We start from the raw sequence: 16,071 nt of genomic DNA on the forward strand, positions 1-16,071 counted from the left end.
TCTCCCCATTTCTGTTCACAAAGGTGTGAGGCCTTGCACTCAACACCCTTTATCCCATGTTGTTTCTTATGATTCTCTCTCATCATCTTTTCGTGCTTTTGTTTCTTCTCTTTCTTCTGTTCGTATTCCTCAAAATTGGCAGGAAGCTCTTACAGATGGAAAGTGGAAGGCAGCAACGATGAAAGAAATGGACGCCTTGAAAAAAAATAACACATGGGAGCTTATGACTCTTCCACCAGGGAAGCGGACTGTTGGATGCAAGTGGGTGTTTGTAGTGAAACAAAAGGTGGATGGCACTGTGAATAGGTATAAGGCACACCTTGTGGCCAAAGGATTTACTCAAACATATGGGATCGATTACCAGGAGACCTTTGCCCCTGTCGCTAAGCTAAATACTGTCCGAGTATTATTATCTTGTGCAGTTAATCTTGGATGGGACTTGCAACAACTTGATGTGAAGAATGCTTTTCTCAATGGGGAACTCGATGAGGAGGTATACATGGACATTCCACCAGGGTTCTCTTGTGACAACAATCGAGGAAAGGTGTGTAGATTGAAGCGTGCTCTTTATGGGTTGAAACAGTCCCCTTAGGCGTGGTTTGGCCGTTTTCACAAAGCAATGGTTTCTATAGGCTACAAGCAGAGTAATGCAAATCACACTCTCTTTATAAAGAGGGATGGCGAAAAACTCACTATCTTGATAGTCTATGTTGATGATATTGTGGTTACTGGCAATGATTGTGTTGAGATCAACAGGTTAAAGACATTTCTTAGCCAAGAGTTCGAGATTAAGGATCTAGAGAAACTAAGGTATTTTCTTGGGATTGAGGTTGCCAGATCTTCAAAAGGCATATTTCTTTCCCAACGAAAGTATGTCCTAAACCTACTGATTGAGACTGGTTTGTTAGGGTGCAATCCTTCAGATACTCCTATGGATACCAATGTTCGTCTCAAGGAAAAGGAGGGTGACCCGGTTGATAAAGGGAGATATCAAAGACTAGTGGGAAAGTTGATTTATCTTTCTCATACTCGTCCCGACATTTCTGTTGCTGTAAGTCTTGTCATTCAATTGATGCATGATCCCTACACTTCACATATGGAGGCTGTTCTTCGGATTCTCCACTACTTGAAGTCAGCTCCTGGGAAAGGAATTCTCTTGTCTCCCCATGGTCACCTGCGGATTGAGGCGTATACTGATGCTGATTGGGCAAGTTTCCCAGACCGTAAGTCTATTTTTGGTTACTATTCTTTTGTGGGTGGCAATCTTGTCACCTGGCGTAGCAAGAAGCAGAATGTGGTGGCTCATTCAAGTGCTCAGACAGAATTTTGTGCTATGGCACAAGGTATTTGTGAGCTACTCTGGTTAAAAGGTTTGCTATAAGATCTTGGAGTTCCTATTCGCCTTCCTATGATGCTGTATTGCGACAAGAAGGCTGCCATTAGTATTGCACATAATCCGGTACAACATGATCGTACAAAGCATGTTGAGGTGGATAGGCATTTCATCAAGGAAAAGTTAGAAGAATGCCTTATTTGTGTTCCTTACGTGAAGTCTACTGATCAGCTTGCTGATATGTTCACCAAGGGACTGCCTGGAAAGGTCTTTCATCCTAGTCTAGTTAAGTTGGGCATGAGTGATATTTTTGCTCCAACTTGAGGGGGAGTGTTGAATAAGATACAGCAGAATACCGTGGGGGGTATTCTGGTCTTTTACTGCTTTATTTTTATTTTTTATGTATTCCTAGTTATATGTCGGTTATGACTAGGGTTATTTTTTACTTTTGGTTGTAATTCCTAAAACTATAAATATAAGGCTTGGCTGATCTCATCGATCAACCAAGGATTTCCCAATTTCTGTCTTTCATCACTCAGAAAGGATATGATGGGGTCCTACAATGAGCAAGACCTGCCAGAATAAAAAAGGGCAATTGCCCAGTGCTGATCCTGCCTATGTGGGGTCCTGGGAGGGATGAGCTTGGGGTCGGTCCTAACCTCTGGCATTTGATCCCTCAAATGTCTAAAACTCGAGGTTAAGTTTCATTTAAGCCAAGGAGAACTGATGTAGATCGATTGAGGAGTACACTCACAAGAAGAAGAAACAACCAGCATCAGCCAGCCTTTAACCCCCATCGAGACAGCCAGTCTTTAGGCCCCACAGGGCCAGTTATGAAGTCCCATCGAGCCCAACTTTAAAAGCCCACTTGCGGCTTATGTTTTAGGCCCAACTAATGGTCCAGGTTGTTAGAGTTCATGTAGTTAGGGTATCATAGGTACTTTGTTTAATAAGCTTGTATTTTACCTCCCTAGGTATTCTTATGTTAGTGTGGCGGTATTGGTGTAATCTTACATGTTATTCACAAGTTAGTAAATATAGGGGAGAGAAATCGATTCTCTCCCCAAGCATCCTTGCGTATTCTCTTCTCTCATCTTACTTCCTTTTGTTACTTTGAACTTGGTATCAGAGCTGGTTTGAGAGTTGACGAGCAACTTGTCTCTCCATTGTGCCTCTAAGTTTTTGAACCCTAGAAGAGTAGAGGGCTCCAACAAAGGCTACACCATGAAAGAAGAGTTGTTTAAGTTGTTCACCCAACTAGAAGCTATGAAGACAGATTTATGAGCAAGGAAGGAAAAATAGGGGTACTACCAGCCCTATAGTTCGAGACCCCCTTCTCTCTTCTCAGGGATCTATTGAAGCTGGGACCAGGCTCATTAGAGTTTGCCAAGGATCCTCTTTCAGGCTCTCATGACCTCAGTTGCAAAGGAGACGGGTTTGCAACTGGATTCTCTACCATCCTACAGTACTGCCAGATTCTGGTTGACTTGTTCTTTCACCTTGAATGTTAAGCTCGAGGTAATCTAGTGCTATTTGTTGGTGAGTTACACCATTTGGAGCTTGTGAATTGTAATAAAATGAACTCACCCCTTGAAATGTGCATTTGATTGAAGTTTCTTCAAGTTTGTGATTTTTTTCTGGCTGGAATTGTTGTTTTCAAGTGTTGGGAAGGAGTGTCTGGGTAGAGTGTGTACTCCCCATCTGGTTTAGGTATCCAATTAGCTTCCTGAATATGCTCTCACATAATCTTAGAGGTCAATGGACCAATGGAAGCCTCGGCAGGTGGTTCGAGTAATGCTAACCACAGTTCAATTGCCCTGGAAAATCCAAACACTTAGATATCCATTGTTAAGTTGGATGCCTCTGTTCCTGACTCCTCGAAAGCTGATCAACCGTCGATGCAACCCTCCTATGCTTCGACCTCGTCTGCTGTATACTCGTTGATTCTCCCTCCCCTTTTGCCTTTTCCAGGCTCTTCTATTGGCATGGGGCCCACAGCTAACACAAGCTCATCTTCCACCACGCGCATGAATCCATTGTCGAACCATTCTGCTCCATTGACCCTCTTGGTCAATCAATCCAGTGGGCTTCCTCATCACTCTACTATGGCCCAGTTCCCCACACCCACCCCTCTATCCGCTTGGGTACCACTATGGGTGAGGATTCTACCCCTATCAACCCGTCTTCTCCTCCCTGGCTGGGCTTGAAATCTATGCTCATCCATCCTACGCCAGCTTTACCGACCCATCCCCACCCCCTCTCCGTGTCTACCGTCGGCACGATACAAGTTCCCCTCCTTACCCCAAGAAACGGTTCCCCCTAGACTATTCCTTACCTAACAATGAGAGGATATTGCCTCTAAGCAAGGTTATCCGTAACCATGCTCTCTGCCGCGACATCTAGTTGTGATCAGTTGGGTCGCTCTTTCTCTGGCTTGTGTTCTCTAAATTGAAGATGGGCTTGTTCGATGTGTCTTGGTTTGGTTTTTTGCATTTTTAGCCTCCTTCTGGTGCGCCGCTGTCTTAATATTTGTCTCTGTGGATCCTTGGGGGTCTTCCCCTTGCCTCTTTCAGGCCTTCCCTCCCCCATTGTAAAGGCAGGGTCTTGAATTTTGTTGTTGTTTGTTTGTTCTCCCCCCCCCCCCCCTCTTTTCTCTTCCTTTGGTAATGAATTTTTATTCATCCAAAAAAAAAGTTGGGCAACATCAACTATCTAGACTGGGCTTACTCTGTGAAGCTACCCCTGCAAAGTCATGGGAAGTTAGTTTACTTCTCTAGTAACATCCAGGCCCCTCATTCAAGTGATCCTGCATATCAGAAATGGGAGATGTAAAACTCAATTGCTATGCCCTAGTTGATTTTTCCTATGAAACCTGAGATTGATAGGAGGTTTATGCGGAAGAAGACAAGTATATTTGGGATAGTGTTGCTAAGACTTTTGACCAAGCGGGTGACTCGGCTAAGGTCTACCAACTCTTCCAGAAAATTACCACAATGAAACAGAGGGATAGGAGAGGACAATCTCTGAGTATTTGCAAAGTTGTTGGTCTCTGAGAGGAGTATGACCACAAGAGGGACCTCCAGTTGTCCAATCCCGAGGATGAGGTAAAGGTATATAGAATATTTGAGATGGAGCCTGTCTTGATTCTCCTTGGTGGGTTGAACCTGGAATACGAACCAATCCATATGCAGATCTTGGGCAAAGCACACCTTCCATCTTTGGATGAAGTGTGTGGCTATTTGCAAAGTGAAGAAACCAAAAGTGACTATGGAAACTGCACCATCCCTTGAGAGATCTGCTCTTGCCTCTAGCTCACAAAGGAGTTGGCGTGATAGAGGCAAAGGCCAAGGTCCAAGCTGTGGGGATTACAGAGATAGACTCAGATGTGACCATTGTGGCAAACCCATGCACACTAGGGAACTTGTTGGGACCTTCATGGATGTCCCCCTAGACCTGCACCTGTTAGTACACGAGGTGGCAGGAGAGGGGGAGCTAGAGAAAACACTGTGATGGCAGCACCGAGCCACCAAAGGCAAAAACTATTCCCTCACAATGGAAATCTTGCTGTTTTTCAACGGGTTATGTCACAGTTGGGAGGATCCCCTCCTACAGCAACCGTGTCAGATTCTTCGGCCTCAGCCTCGCAGGCTTCTACCTCTGCTACTTCCCCTTCTTGGGTCATTGATTGCCAACTTGAAACACATTACGGTTTCTATGCAATGTTTTAGGGTTCAGCTGAATTTCTCTTCTGTCCCCCCCCCCATCTGATTGAAGTTGGGAGAAAGAGAGCTATGGTGAAGAACCAGTTGTGAGAAACAGGGAGAGAGTGAGAGACGTGGGGCAGATTCCCTACTTTGGCGAGAGAGAGAAGTGGCGAGGATCACATGTTTCGGCTTCTGCAAGAGTGTTTGATGAATTGCATTCTTCTCTATGGTTGTCTGCCTGAAATTGTTTACAGAAATCTTTAATGTCACCGTGAAATAATGGGGCGCCATTATGGAGGACTGTAAAAGGTCATTGATTTGTGGTTGGGATTGACCATAAAGAAACAGAAAGGATGGAAAGGAAAAGTAATGCATGAAGAAGAGGATGAATCATTGCACTCTGTAGTTGAATACTATAAAGTATGTTCTTGGAAATTAAGAAGTTACCCTATTAATTACAGTTCTATACCAAAGGTTGAGATTTGACTGGACCAAAGATAGACAGTCGGTGTTCTTCCCACCAAGTGATAACATCTGCACGTTCTCATCCTGAAAAACCAGACACTTAATAGAAATTTCAATTTCCAATGTTTATTTTCTTTGGGGGGGGATACATTTAACTTTTATAGATCATCCATTCAAAAAAGCCGACTGGTAGGGAACCCAATGAAGTTAAATAAGGCTTTGTAGACTTGGCAAGCCAACAAAGCTTATGCCTCATGCCAAAAGATTTAATATCCCACATCTTAGGCAACTGGGGTGCCTTCTCTCAAGCTTTTGCATTTTGAGATATGTGGACAATCACAAAGCATAATTCAGTTTGAAGTCCCACATCAGACATAAATAGAAATTTAAAAGCAAAGTTAAGAACCTGCCTTGTAGGATCCAGTCGGCGGTACAGCAAGCATATTCCAATCTATTTCTTCAATATATTTCTTTCGCTCTCTATATACAGCCTTCGCACTGTTATACTTTGGTTGATATTCAGACAATAGCCCTTTAGCCTGCAGATGTAATCATCAGATGATGCCCACACCCTTGAAATACTGTGTACTTTCTAGGTAATAAATAGACCATACATGATAATCATGCTTTACAAAAGATAGATAAAGCCAAAAGGCCATCAGAATATAAGAAATTATATTACCGTCTTCACTTTTCAGGAGCAAGAATTTACTTTAAGAAAGTTGACTTTCCATAATTGGCATAATTATGTAAAGATTAAAGTGGGAATGATGGACCAGGTTTAAGTTTCTTTGAAACTTAAATTGCTTAGAGTTACCACAGCATTTCCAATTCAGAACATAAAGCTTACCAGTGCACGGCTAACAGAGTTTTCAAAATTTTCGTAGTCCTTCCAAAGTTGTTCCACATGATGGGTAGGAGTAACAATAGCTTTTTGGTATGCCTTCCGCACTGCAGTCATTCGTTGCGACTCCTCTTGGACTGTCATAGCCTGCAGAAGGAACCCATAAGAGATCTAAAAAAAATATTGCAAACATGAGAAGAAAACAAAAAAAACAAAATACAAGATGGAAGGAACTCCACCAATAAGATATTGATGCTTTACATCCCTAGAATACCAAAAATGATAATTAAATCAGATAAAGATGTAACAGTTCAACAGACCGGCAATGACTTCAAAAAGGTGATGTACTCCATCCATACAGGCCCAGATGCAATATCAGTACCTGGCACCAGGTGCAGCAAACTAAGAATGGCTTGATAATATAAATTAGCACATATTCCATAGAAAATGGTACTTTTTTAGATAAAAAATGAAAGAATAATGGATCCCAATAAAGGGCAAAAGTGCCTCAGATTAACACTGATCATCCATGCCCTTGCTCCCCAATAAAATACTCAGCAATCCAATAACACCTTACAACAATTAATACCCAAAAGTATTGGAGAGACAGCAAATGGAAATTAGCAAACTTAACCATCCAAAGAACCAACCCTGCAGTACAAGATTTACTCTCGAAGACACTCCTCATATAATGCTCTTTCCAAGTTTCAACAACCTCAAATAACCTCTAAAAGGACCACCTCAGCACCTTAGATTATGGTGTCAAGTCTTGATCCAATACGACCGATATGGTCTGACTCATATCGAAATGGAATTTACGTATAAAACAATATCGAACCGATATGGATCGCTACAGTATTGATTCAGACCAATACATGATACACAGGCTGCCAAAAGCCAAAAATCCCAATTTTGAAAGAACTTCGTACAATAATTTTTTTACCAAAACCTAAGTGGATCCCCTCTACCATTCAAAAACCACCTAGGAGTGATTAAAAAAAGTTTGCAATAGCCAAGGAAGATTTGAATCACATATTATATCTATTTTAAAATCTTTCTGCTTAATTGTTTCTTATACTTATTAGTTGTTGTAATATAGGTTCAGGGGTAAAAGTGTCATAGGGTAATCTTGTCCTTGTACCTATTCCAGAATGTTCTTCCTCATATTATAAATAAAGGATGGCTGTAGTCACTCTGACTCAAACCAGTATTCACGGAATTCAACATGGCATTAGAGCTCTCTCGTGACCTCACCCTAACCTAACCACCGCTAGTCTTCCGCCGCCACCACCAGCCCTCCGCTAGCCCTTCTCTAACCTCCCGCGACCTTTCTCCCTTCTAGTCTCCCGCGACCTTTCTCCCTTCTCGCGGGACCCCTAGTCCCTTTGCCATCATCCTTTCCCGTTGGTGGTGAGTCGACTCCCACCAAGGACTGTTTGCCGCTGTTTTGTTTTTTTTTTTTTTGGTGTTCCTATGCGGTGAAACATTTTTGAAAATTTTTTCTCTTTGCTCTTGAGGTTTTTTTAACCAGCCATCATGCCTGACCAACGTCGCAATGTGATTTTTGTTCCCTTTCCAGCCAGTCCCATTAAATTAAAAGGAAGCAATTACCTGTTGTGGTCTCGCTCTTGTTTGTTTGCTATTGGTTCCCGTGGTCTCTCTAGCTACATCACCGGAACCTCTGCCAGGCCTACTGATGCTGGTCCTACCTAAGATAGGTGGATGAATTTTAATTTCTTGGTCATGTCTTATCTGGTTAATTCCATGGACCAAGAAATTGCCGAACGCTACAGTCTTCTTGATTCGGCTGCCAAGATCTGGAAGACAGCCCACGACACCTACTCCCAGGTCGGGAATGCCGCCAGTGATATGAACTCCGTCAAAAATCCATTCGACAAAGCAGTTGGAGTTGTCTCTCTCTCAATATTATAATAAGATGTGCACTATGTGGCAGCAACTGATTTTTTTGGGGACCTTCACTGCAACCTATGATGTTGACGCCACCGTTTTTCGAAAGTGGGAAGATGGCTTACAAGTTTTTGATTTTCTGGCCGGCCTTAATATAGAGTTTGATCCAATCCGGGCAAATATATTAAATCGTGATCCTCTTCCAACTCTTGAGCAAGCTTATGCAATTCTTGCAGCTAAGGATAGCCGCTGGACTGCCATGGTTACTCCCGTCTCTCAGGAGTGCTCGGCTCTCCTTTCTAGGTCTTCGACTCCTTCCCATGGGAACTCTTCCCGCACTACTGGTGGTGATCGTGTGTTTGGTGATCGCCCTCCTATTAAATGTGATCACTGTGGAAAGGAATGGCATAACAAGGATAGATGTTGCAAGCTTGATGGTCGCCCCGCAGATACCCGTGTGCGTGAGAGGGATGGATCCAATCATTCCAACAATGCCCAGGCAAATCAAGCATCTATTGACGAGCAACCCCCTGATCACTCTCTTTCCCAAGTTGTGGAAGAACTTCAGAATCTCAGGAATATGATGACATGGTTGGATACATCTTCTTCATCTGGGTCTCCTTCTTCGGCTGCACCGGCTGTTTCCCTGCCATCCGACTCCGCTATAACTTCTATAGGTATTTCATTTGGTGGGAATTGTACCTCGGTCATACCCGAATCTTGGGTCATTGACTAGTTAGATTTTAGGTTAGGAAAGTAGGTAAGAAGAGGAGAAGAAGTTGGAGGAAGAGGAAGAGAGGAGAGGAAGAAGGAGACAAGGAGAAAGAAGAGAAACTATTTCGGTTGTAATTGTTGTGTTAGAGAATATTCTCTCCACACATATATTACTCAAATAGCAACTCTTAACATATTACATCCAACCTCTCTAGGGAGGTAAAAGGTAAAAAGAAGAAAAAGAAGAAATTTTATAATAAGGGAACTAGATAAGGTCCAGTTCCTAAAGTACCCCTAGGACATAAAGTCTAATAACTCTAACACTCCTCCTCAAGCTGGAGAATAAATGGCATGCATTCCCAGCTTGCATAGGAGAGCACCAAATTGAAGAGAGGCAAGTGCCATGGTGAAGATGTCTGCCAGTTGATCACCAATCTTTACAAAAGGAGTACAAATGCAGCCAGAGTCTATCTTCTCCTTGATGAAGGGTCGATCAACTTCAATGTGCTTGGTTCTGCCATGTTGTACTGGATTGTGGGCAATACTAATGGCAGCCTTGTTGTCACAGTAGAGTCTCATAGGGCCTTCAGTGTCAAACCTCAGTTCCTGAACTAGTCTTTTCAACCATATGAGTTCACACACTCCATGAGTCATAGCTCTAAATTCTGTCTCGGCACTGGATCTAGCTACAACCGGCAGTTTTTTGCTTCTCCATGTAACCAAGTTACCTCCCACAAAGGTACAATAACCGGAGGTAAACCTCCTGTCTATGATGGACCAGCATCAATAAAACTTTCCACTCTCAGGAGGTTGTGTCTGGCATACAACAGTCCTTTCCCTGGGCACAACTTCAAATATCTAAGAATACGATACACAGCATCTAAATGGCCACTCTTGGGGGCATGCATAAATTGGCTCACTATTCCCACGGCGCAGGAAATATTTGGGCGTGTCATAAAAAGGTAAATAAGCTTCCCAACTAGCCTCTGGTACTTTCCCGCGTCAACAAGAGAAGGACCACAATCTTCTCCTAGTTTGTGATTCTGCTCAATAGGAGAACTTGTTGGTTTGCAGCCTAACATCCCTGTCTCTGTCAGCAAATCAAGCACAAATTTTCGTTGACATATATTGATTCCTCTCTTGGTCATTGATACTTCAATGCCTAAGAAATACTTCAAGGGACCCAAATCTTTGATTCCAAACTATTCAGCCAAGTAGATTTTTAGTTTATTTATCTCAGCCATATCATCTCCAATGACTACAATATCATCAACATAGACAATGAGGGCTATGATGGTACCATTGCTCCGCTTGGTAAAGAGAGTGTGGTCAGCTTGACTCTGGGAATATCCATTCTTCAGAATAGCTTGTCAGAAGTGCACAAACCATGCCTTTGGTGACTGTTTGAGTCCATATAGTGCCTTCTTGAGGGGACAAACCTTCCCTTCAGCTAAAGGTATTTTGAAACCTGGTGGGGGTTGCATGTACACTTCCTCTTCCAAGTCACCATGAAGAAAGGCATTCTTAACATCTAACTGATATAATGGCCAATCATTATTGGCAGCCAATGATAAAAGAACTCTTATACAGTTGTGCTTAGTCATAGGAGCAAATGTCTCCTGATAGTCAATCCCATAGACTTGACTGTACCCCTTCGCTACCAACCTTGCTTTGTATCTCTCAACAGTACCATCAGATTTATACTTGATTGTATAAACCCATTTGCATCCAACTGGGACAAGTCCCATGGGAAGATCCACCAATTGCCAAGTACCATTCTTTTCAAGAGCCATCATCTCCTCAGACATAGTTTGTCTCCACTTTGGGTCAGACATAGCATCAATAATATTCCTAGGAATAGAAGTTGTAGAGAGAGTAGCAATAAAGGCAAGACTTGTAGGAGAAAGAGCATCATAGGAAACAAACTGGGCCACAGGATTAGTACAAGCTCTTTTCCCCTTTCTAACAGCAATAGGAAGGTCTAAATCAGATGGGGGAGAAGGGAAATCACCTGATTGAGGAGAATGAATCTCAAGATGTGGATCTGGATCCAAAGAGGACTCTTGGTAGGTCTTCTTTCCTTCATTATGGAAGCCTTCACCTCTCTTATATTTAATGTGGTAATCCTTCTCCTTACCAAGACCACTATCAACAACCAAATCTGTATTCACATCCACATCCACAGCATTGTGTTTTCTAATGTAAAGCATAAGGGGAGAGATAGGTAGAGGATAATGATGAAGGAAATCAGCAGCCTGTTCACTTCCACAATTCTCCCCTGAAGAGGATGCTGAGATGGTGCAAAGAAAGGGACAGACTCAAGGAAAGTCACATCTTTGGAGGTAAGGCACCTACGAGAAGATGGATGATAGCACTGGTAACCTTTGGTGGTAGAAGAGTACCCAAGAAAGAGACACTTGAGAGCTTTGGGATCAAGTTTAGTACGATGTGATTTGTTAACATGCACATAACAAACACAGCCAAGACTTTAGGAGGAAGAGAGAGAGCAGAAACCTGTGGAGATAAGATTTCTAAGGGAGATTTGAAATCAAGAAGTTTGGTAGGCATGCGATTAATGAGAAAGGAAGCAGTGAGAAGAGCTGCGGACCAGAAGGTCTTGGGAACATGCATGCCAAACAAGAGACTACGGGTGAGCTCCAATAAATGGCGATTTTTCCTCTCAGCAACCCCATTTGTTGGGGTGTGTCAACATAGGCGAGCTGATGGATAATGCCATTATTAGTGAAGAAGGCTTGGAGGCCACCAAACATGTATTCTCCTCCTTTATCAGACCGAACGATTTTGATATGAGTATCAAACTGAGTAAGAATCATCTGATAAAAATTCTGAAATACATCACAAACATCACTTTTATGTTTCATAAGAACAGTTCAAGTAGCACGAGAAGAATCATCAACAAATGGCACAAAGTAACAATAGCCAAATAAAGAGGTAGTAGGGAAGGTCCCCAAACATCAGTATGCACAATATGGAAAGGAGCAAGAGTTCTATCACCATAATATGGATAAGAAGAACGACAATGTTTGGCAAACATACATGGTTCACATTAAAAAACATGAGAAGAAGCAATAGAAGAAAATAAGTGAAGCAACTGTTTCCTCATTACAACAAAAGATGGATGGCCAATACGACGATGCCATAACATAACAGACTCCACAGAACTACTATCATTACGTCCACACACATAGGACTGAGCTGTGGGCAAAAAAGGGTAAAAAACGTAAAAGCCTTGCTCCTCACGTCCACTACCAATAATCCTCTTCGTCACGAAATCCTGAAAAAGACAGTGAGAAGGAAAAAATGTGACACAACAGTTCACAGATTTAGTCAAGTGACTCACAGATAAAAGATTAAGTGTAAGGTTAGGGACATGAAGAACGGAAATAAGGGAAATAGATGGTGTAACAGGGATACTACCCTTACCAGATATGGACGAAAGGGAGCCGTCAGCTACCGTAACCTTATCCTTACTAGAGCAAATGGTATAGGAATCATAATAATGGGACGTACCAGTCATGTGGTCAGTGGCACCAAAGTCAATAACCCAAGACTGGGCTGATGTAGAAGCGGAGATGGAGACTTGCAAAACTGAGGATGAAGAACAGCTGGACACTGTGGGTGCAGGAGATATGCTCAGCTGTGACATGTCCCTGCGAAACACTGCATCTGCCAAAGTGGACTCATCCGGTGTAGCATCTGCCTCAATCATCACAGAGTATGCTCTAGCTCCCCCTCTACGGCCACCACGACCTCGTGTGCCAGGAGGACAACCATGAAGAGACCAACACCTATCCTTGGTGTATCCAGTTCTCCCATAATGATCGCATTTAAACCTATCTCTCCCAACTCCGCTGGCACCAACTGTGTCCACTGCTCTGTCTTCCTCATGGTTAGGACCTTGGCCTCTACCACCTCCATGGGTGTCTCGAAAAGAACTAGAATTAAGAGTTGACCTCTCAAGAGATGATGCTAGTGTTGGTTCCATAGCAACACACGGAGTCTCCTCACTCTGTAAGTAACTACAGACCTCACTAAGAGATGGAAGGGGAGACCGACCTAAAATCTGGAGCCTGATTGGCTCATAGTCAGGGTTTAGACCACCAAGTAAAGTGAAGACATGCTCCTTTTCAAGAGTCCGATACACCTTTGCTTCATCCTCTGGGTTGGTCAAGTAAAGATCCATGTAATGGTCATACTCCTCCAAAAGACCATGAAAAGCATTGTAGTACGCAGAAATGATCCTGTTACCCTGCCTCATTGAGTTAATTTTTTGGTGAAGCTGATAGACCTTGGCAAAGTCACCCACTCTATCAAAAGTTTGGGAGAAACTGTCCCAGATTGCCTTGGCAGTTTCTTTTCTTATAAACCTTCTCCCAATCTCGGGTGTCACGGAGAAAATTAACCATGTCATGACTGTAGAGTTTTCGGTCTCCCATTTGTTATAGGTAGGTGAACCAGGCTTTGGAGCTTTAATAGTACCTGTAATGTACCCAATTTTCCCTTTGCTCCTAAGGGAAAGCTTCACAGAGTGTGACAGAGATGACCAGTCCAAGTAGTTACTACCATCAAGCTTCACAAAGGAAATCTGTGTATGTGTGCTCTCATAAACCAACTGAGGGGCAGCTAGACTGGGTTGTAAATCAACCGAACCAAGTCCAGAAGTACCCGAATCAACCATATTGTATGGGAAACAATACTTAACCATAAACCAGATTTCCAACAGCAAGTGGGGAGTACACACTCAACCCAAATAGAGGATTCCAACACAAAACTGAAATTCCAGCAAGGAAGAAAACAAGAACCAGCTGGACAAAGCTGCACCCTAATACTCTCCAAGGAGTAAAAACAGCTTACACAAGCTCCAAGACTTCAAATACAAGTATTCACAATCACCCCTCAGCCAAAAAAGAAGCCCAATGTACCCTAAATGCAAGAACAAGCGAAGGACAGCATTATCGGGTTTACCTGGGCAGAAAACAGACACCATGAAACTGAGTTATGCTCAAAGAAGAGCCTCATCCATCAATAGAGAACACTAGAGGCAGAAGTAGGACCCTTGTACGATCCTAGTGAGCTGCTCCAACAACCAAACACATGCCGAAATGGAGATGAAACAGGGACTACAACCTGCAACTGGCGGAAATCTGGCTGCAGCTAGATGAGCTTCAAAACTCCACGAGAGCTTCAATAAAGCTCTAAAAACATCTTCCATCTCTTAAACAGGTTGTATATAACCTATCTCATGCTATTCCAGCAAGTTGTTTACAAGAGAGCCTCTTCCTTGGAATCCCTTCTCTGCTTGGGTTCCAAAGAGAGGGAAAAGAATAGAAGCAAGAGGATTGATGCGACTCTCAAACCTAAAGCTCTGATACCAAGTTAGATTTTAGGTTAGGAAAATAGGTAAGAAGAGCAGAAGAAGTTGGAGGAGGAAGAGGAAGAGAGGAGGGGAAGAAGGAGACAAGGAGAAAGAAGAGAAACTTTTTCGGTTGTAATTGTTGTGTTAAAGATTATTCTCTCCACACCTATATTACTCAAATAACAACTCTTGACATATTACATCCAACCTCCCTGGGGAGGTAAAAGGTAAAAAGAAGAAAAAGAAGAAATTACATAATAAGGGAACTAGATAAGGTCCAGTTCCTAAAGTACCCCTAGGACATAAAGTCTAACAACTCTAACATGACTGGTGCAACTGACCATATGACAAGTTCTTCTTCCCTTTTTTTCAAGTATTCTCCTTTATCTAGTCATAACAAAGTTCATGTTGCTGATGGGTCTTTTTCTCCAATCTCGGGCAAGGGATTTGTTCAGTACACCTCTTCTCTTTGTCTTTCTTCTGTACTCCATGTTCCTAAGTTCTCTACAAATTTATTATCCATTATTAGTTTAACTAGGAACTTAAACTGCAAGGTAATTTTTTTCCCTACTCATTGTTTGTTCCAGGACTTAGAAACGGGTCGTACGATTGCATGTGGTAAGGTGGTTGGTGGTTTGTACGTGCTTGACAGTTCGCCGGCAGCATTGACCTCTCAAGCCTTATCTTCTGATTCTACTTTTGCATTACTTGAACTAAATAAGTGGCATCGCCGGTTGGGGCATCCACCTTTGAGTGTCTTATCTACTTTATTTCCTAGTTTATTCAAACAATGTAATCCAAACAATTTTTCTTGTGATGCTTGCACTCTGGTTAAGCAAACTAGGAATGTTTATTCTATTTCTGATCATCGAAGTGTGACTCCTTTTGGTTTAATTCATTCTAATTTGTGGGGACCAGCCCGTTGTGTTTCTATATCTGGTTTTAGATGGTTTGTTACATTTATTAATTGCTATAGTCGCACTACCTGGGTTTATTTGATGCATAGCAAGAGTGATGTGTTTCCTTGTTTCCATCTATTTCCAAGATGGTTCAAACACAATTTGATGCAAAGGTGAAAATTTTACGGTCTAGCAATGGAAAGGAATACATGGATGGAGCTTTTCGCACTTATTTGGACTCTCATGGTATTATTCATCAAACTTCTTACGTCGATACTCCAGCTCAGAATGGTGTGGCTGAACACAAGAACAGACAATTGTTGGAAGTTGCTCGCTCCCTAATGTTTGCATGACTGTTCCTCCCCAGTTTTGGAGAGATGCCATTCTTGCAGCTACATATCTGATTAATCAGCTTCCTTCCCGCATCTTATTTGGTCGCTGCCCCTTGGATGTTTTATTGGGCTCATCTACTTTTGTCGTTTCTCCAAAAGTCTTTGGTTGTGTGGTCTTTGCTCGCAACCACCATCCTCATGGGAAGTTTGAACCCAAAGGACTTCGGTGTATTTTCCTTGGATATTCAGCCACCTAGAAAAGGTATAAGTGCAACCATCCTCCTACTAGGAAATTATTTGTGACCATGGATGTGTTCTTTCGGGAGTTTGAAGCCTACTTTACACCACCGGTACCTCTTCAGGGGGAGAATTCAAGTGATGAAGATGTAACGTTGGTAGCTCCCTTGGATGTACATGTTCCTACCATAGAGGATGTGTCTATTGAATTAGAAGATGGGATTACCAGTCAGGAACAAGAGCAAGGACAGAATGGGC

At 42.6% G+C, this 16,071-nt stretch overlaps 1 protein-coding gene across 5 annotated transcripts in view; it reads right to left on the reverse strand.

The window, feature by feature from the left end:
- The window catches only part of LOC122661456 (cleavage stimulation factor subunit 77), a 171,267-nt gene that overhangs the window by 132,775 nt on the left and 22,421 nt on the right, over positions 1-16,071 (reverse strand). For all 5 annotated transcript variants that reach the window (XR_006332890.1, XM_043856843.1, XM_043856845.1 and 2 more), the window contains exons 6-8: positions 6,667-6,728; positions 6,353-6,493; positions 5,913-6,041 (exon numbers count right to left, since the gene is read on the reverse strand). Coding sequence is in view for 4 of the 5 variants with exons in the window: in XM_043856843.1 (XP_043712778.1) it covers positions 5,913-6,041; positions 6,353-6,493; positions 6,667-6,728 (332 nt within the window). In the remaining variant the exon portion in view is untranslated. The remainder of the gene's footprint in view (positions 1-5,912; positions 6,042-6,352; positions 6,494-6,666; positions 6,729-16,071) is intronic.

This window comes from Telopea speciosissima, chromosome 5, assembly GCF_018873765.1.
Source record: "Telopea speciosissima isolate NSW1024214 ecotype Mountain lineage chromosome 5, Tspe_v1, whole genome shotgun sequence".
Classification (NCBI taxonomy): domain Eukaryota; kingdom Viridiplantae; phylum Streptophyta; class Magnoliopsida; order Proteales; family Proteaceae; genus Telopea; species Telopea speciosissima.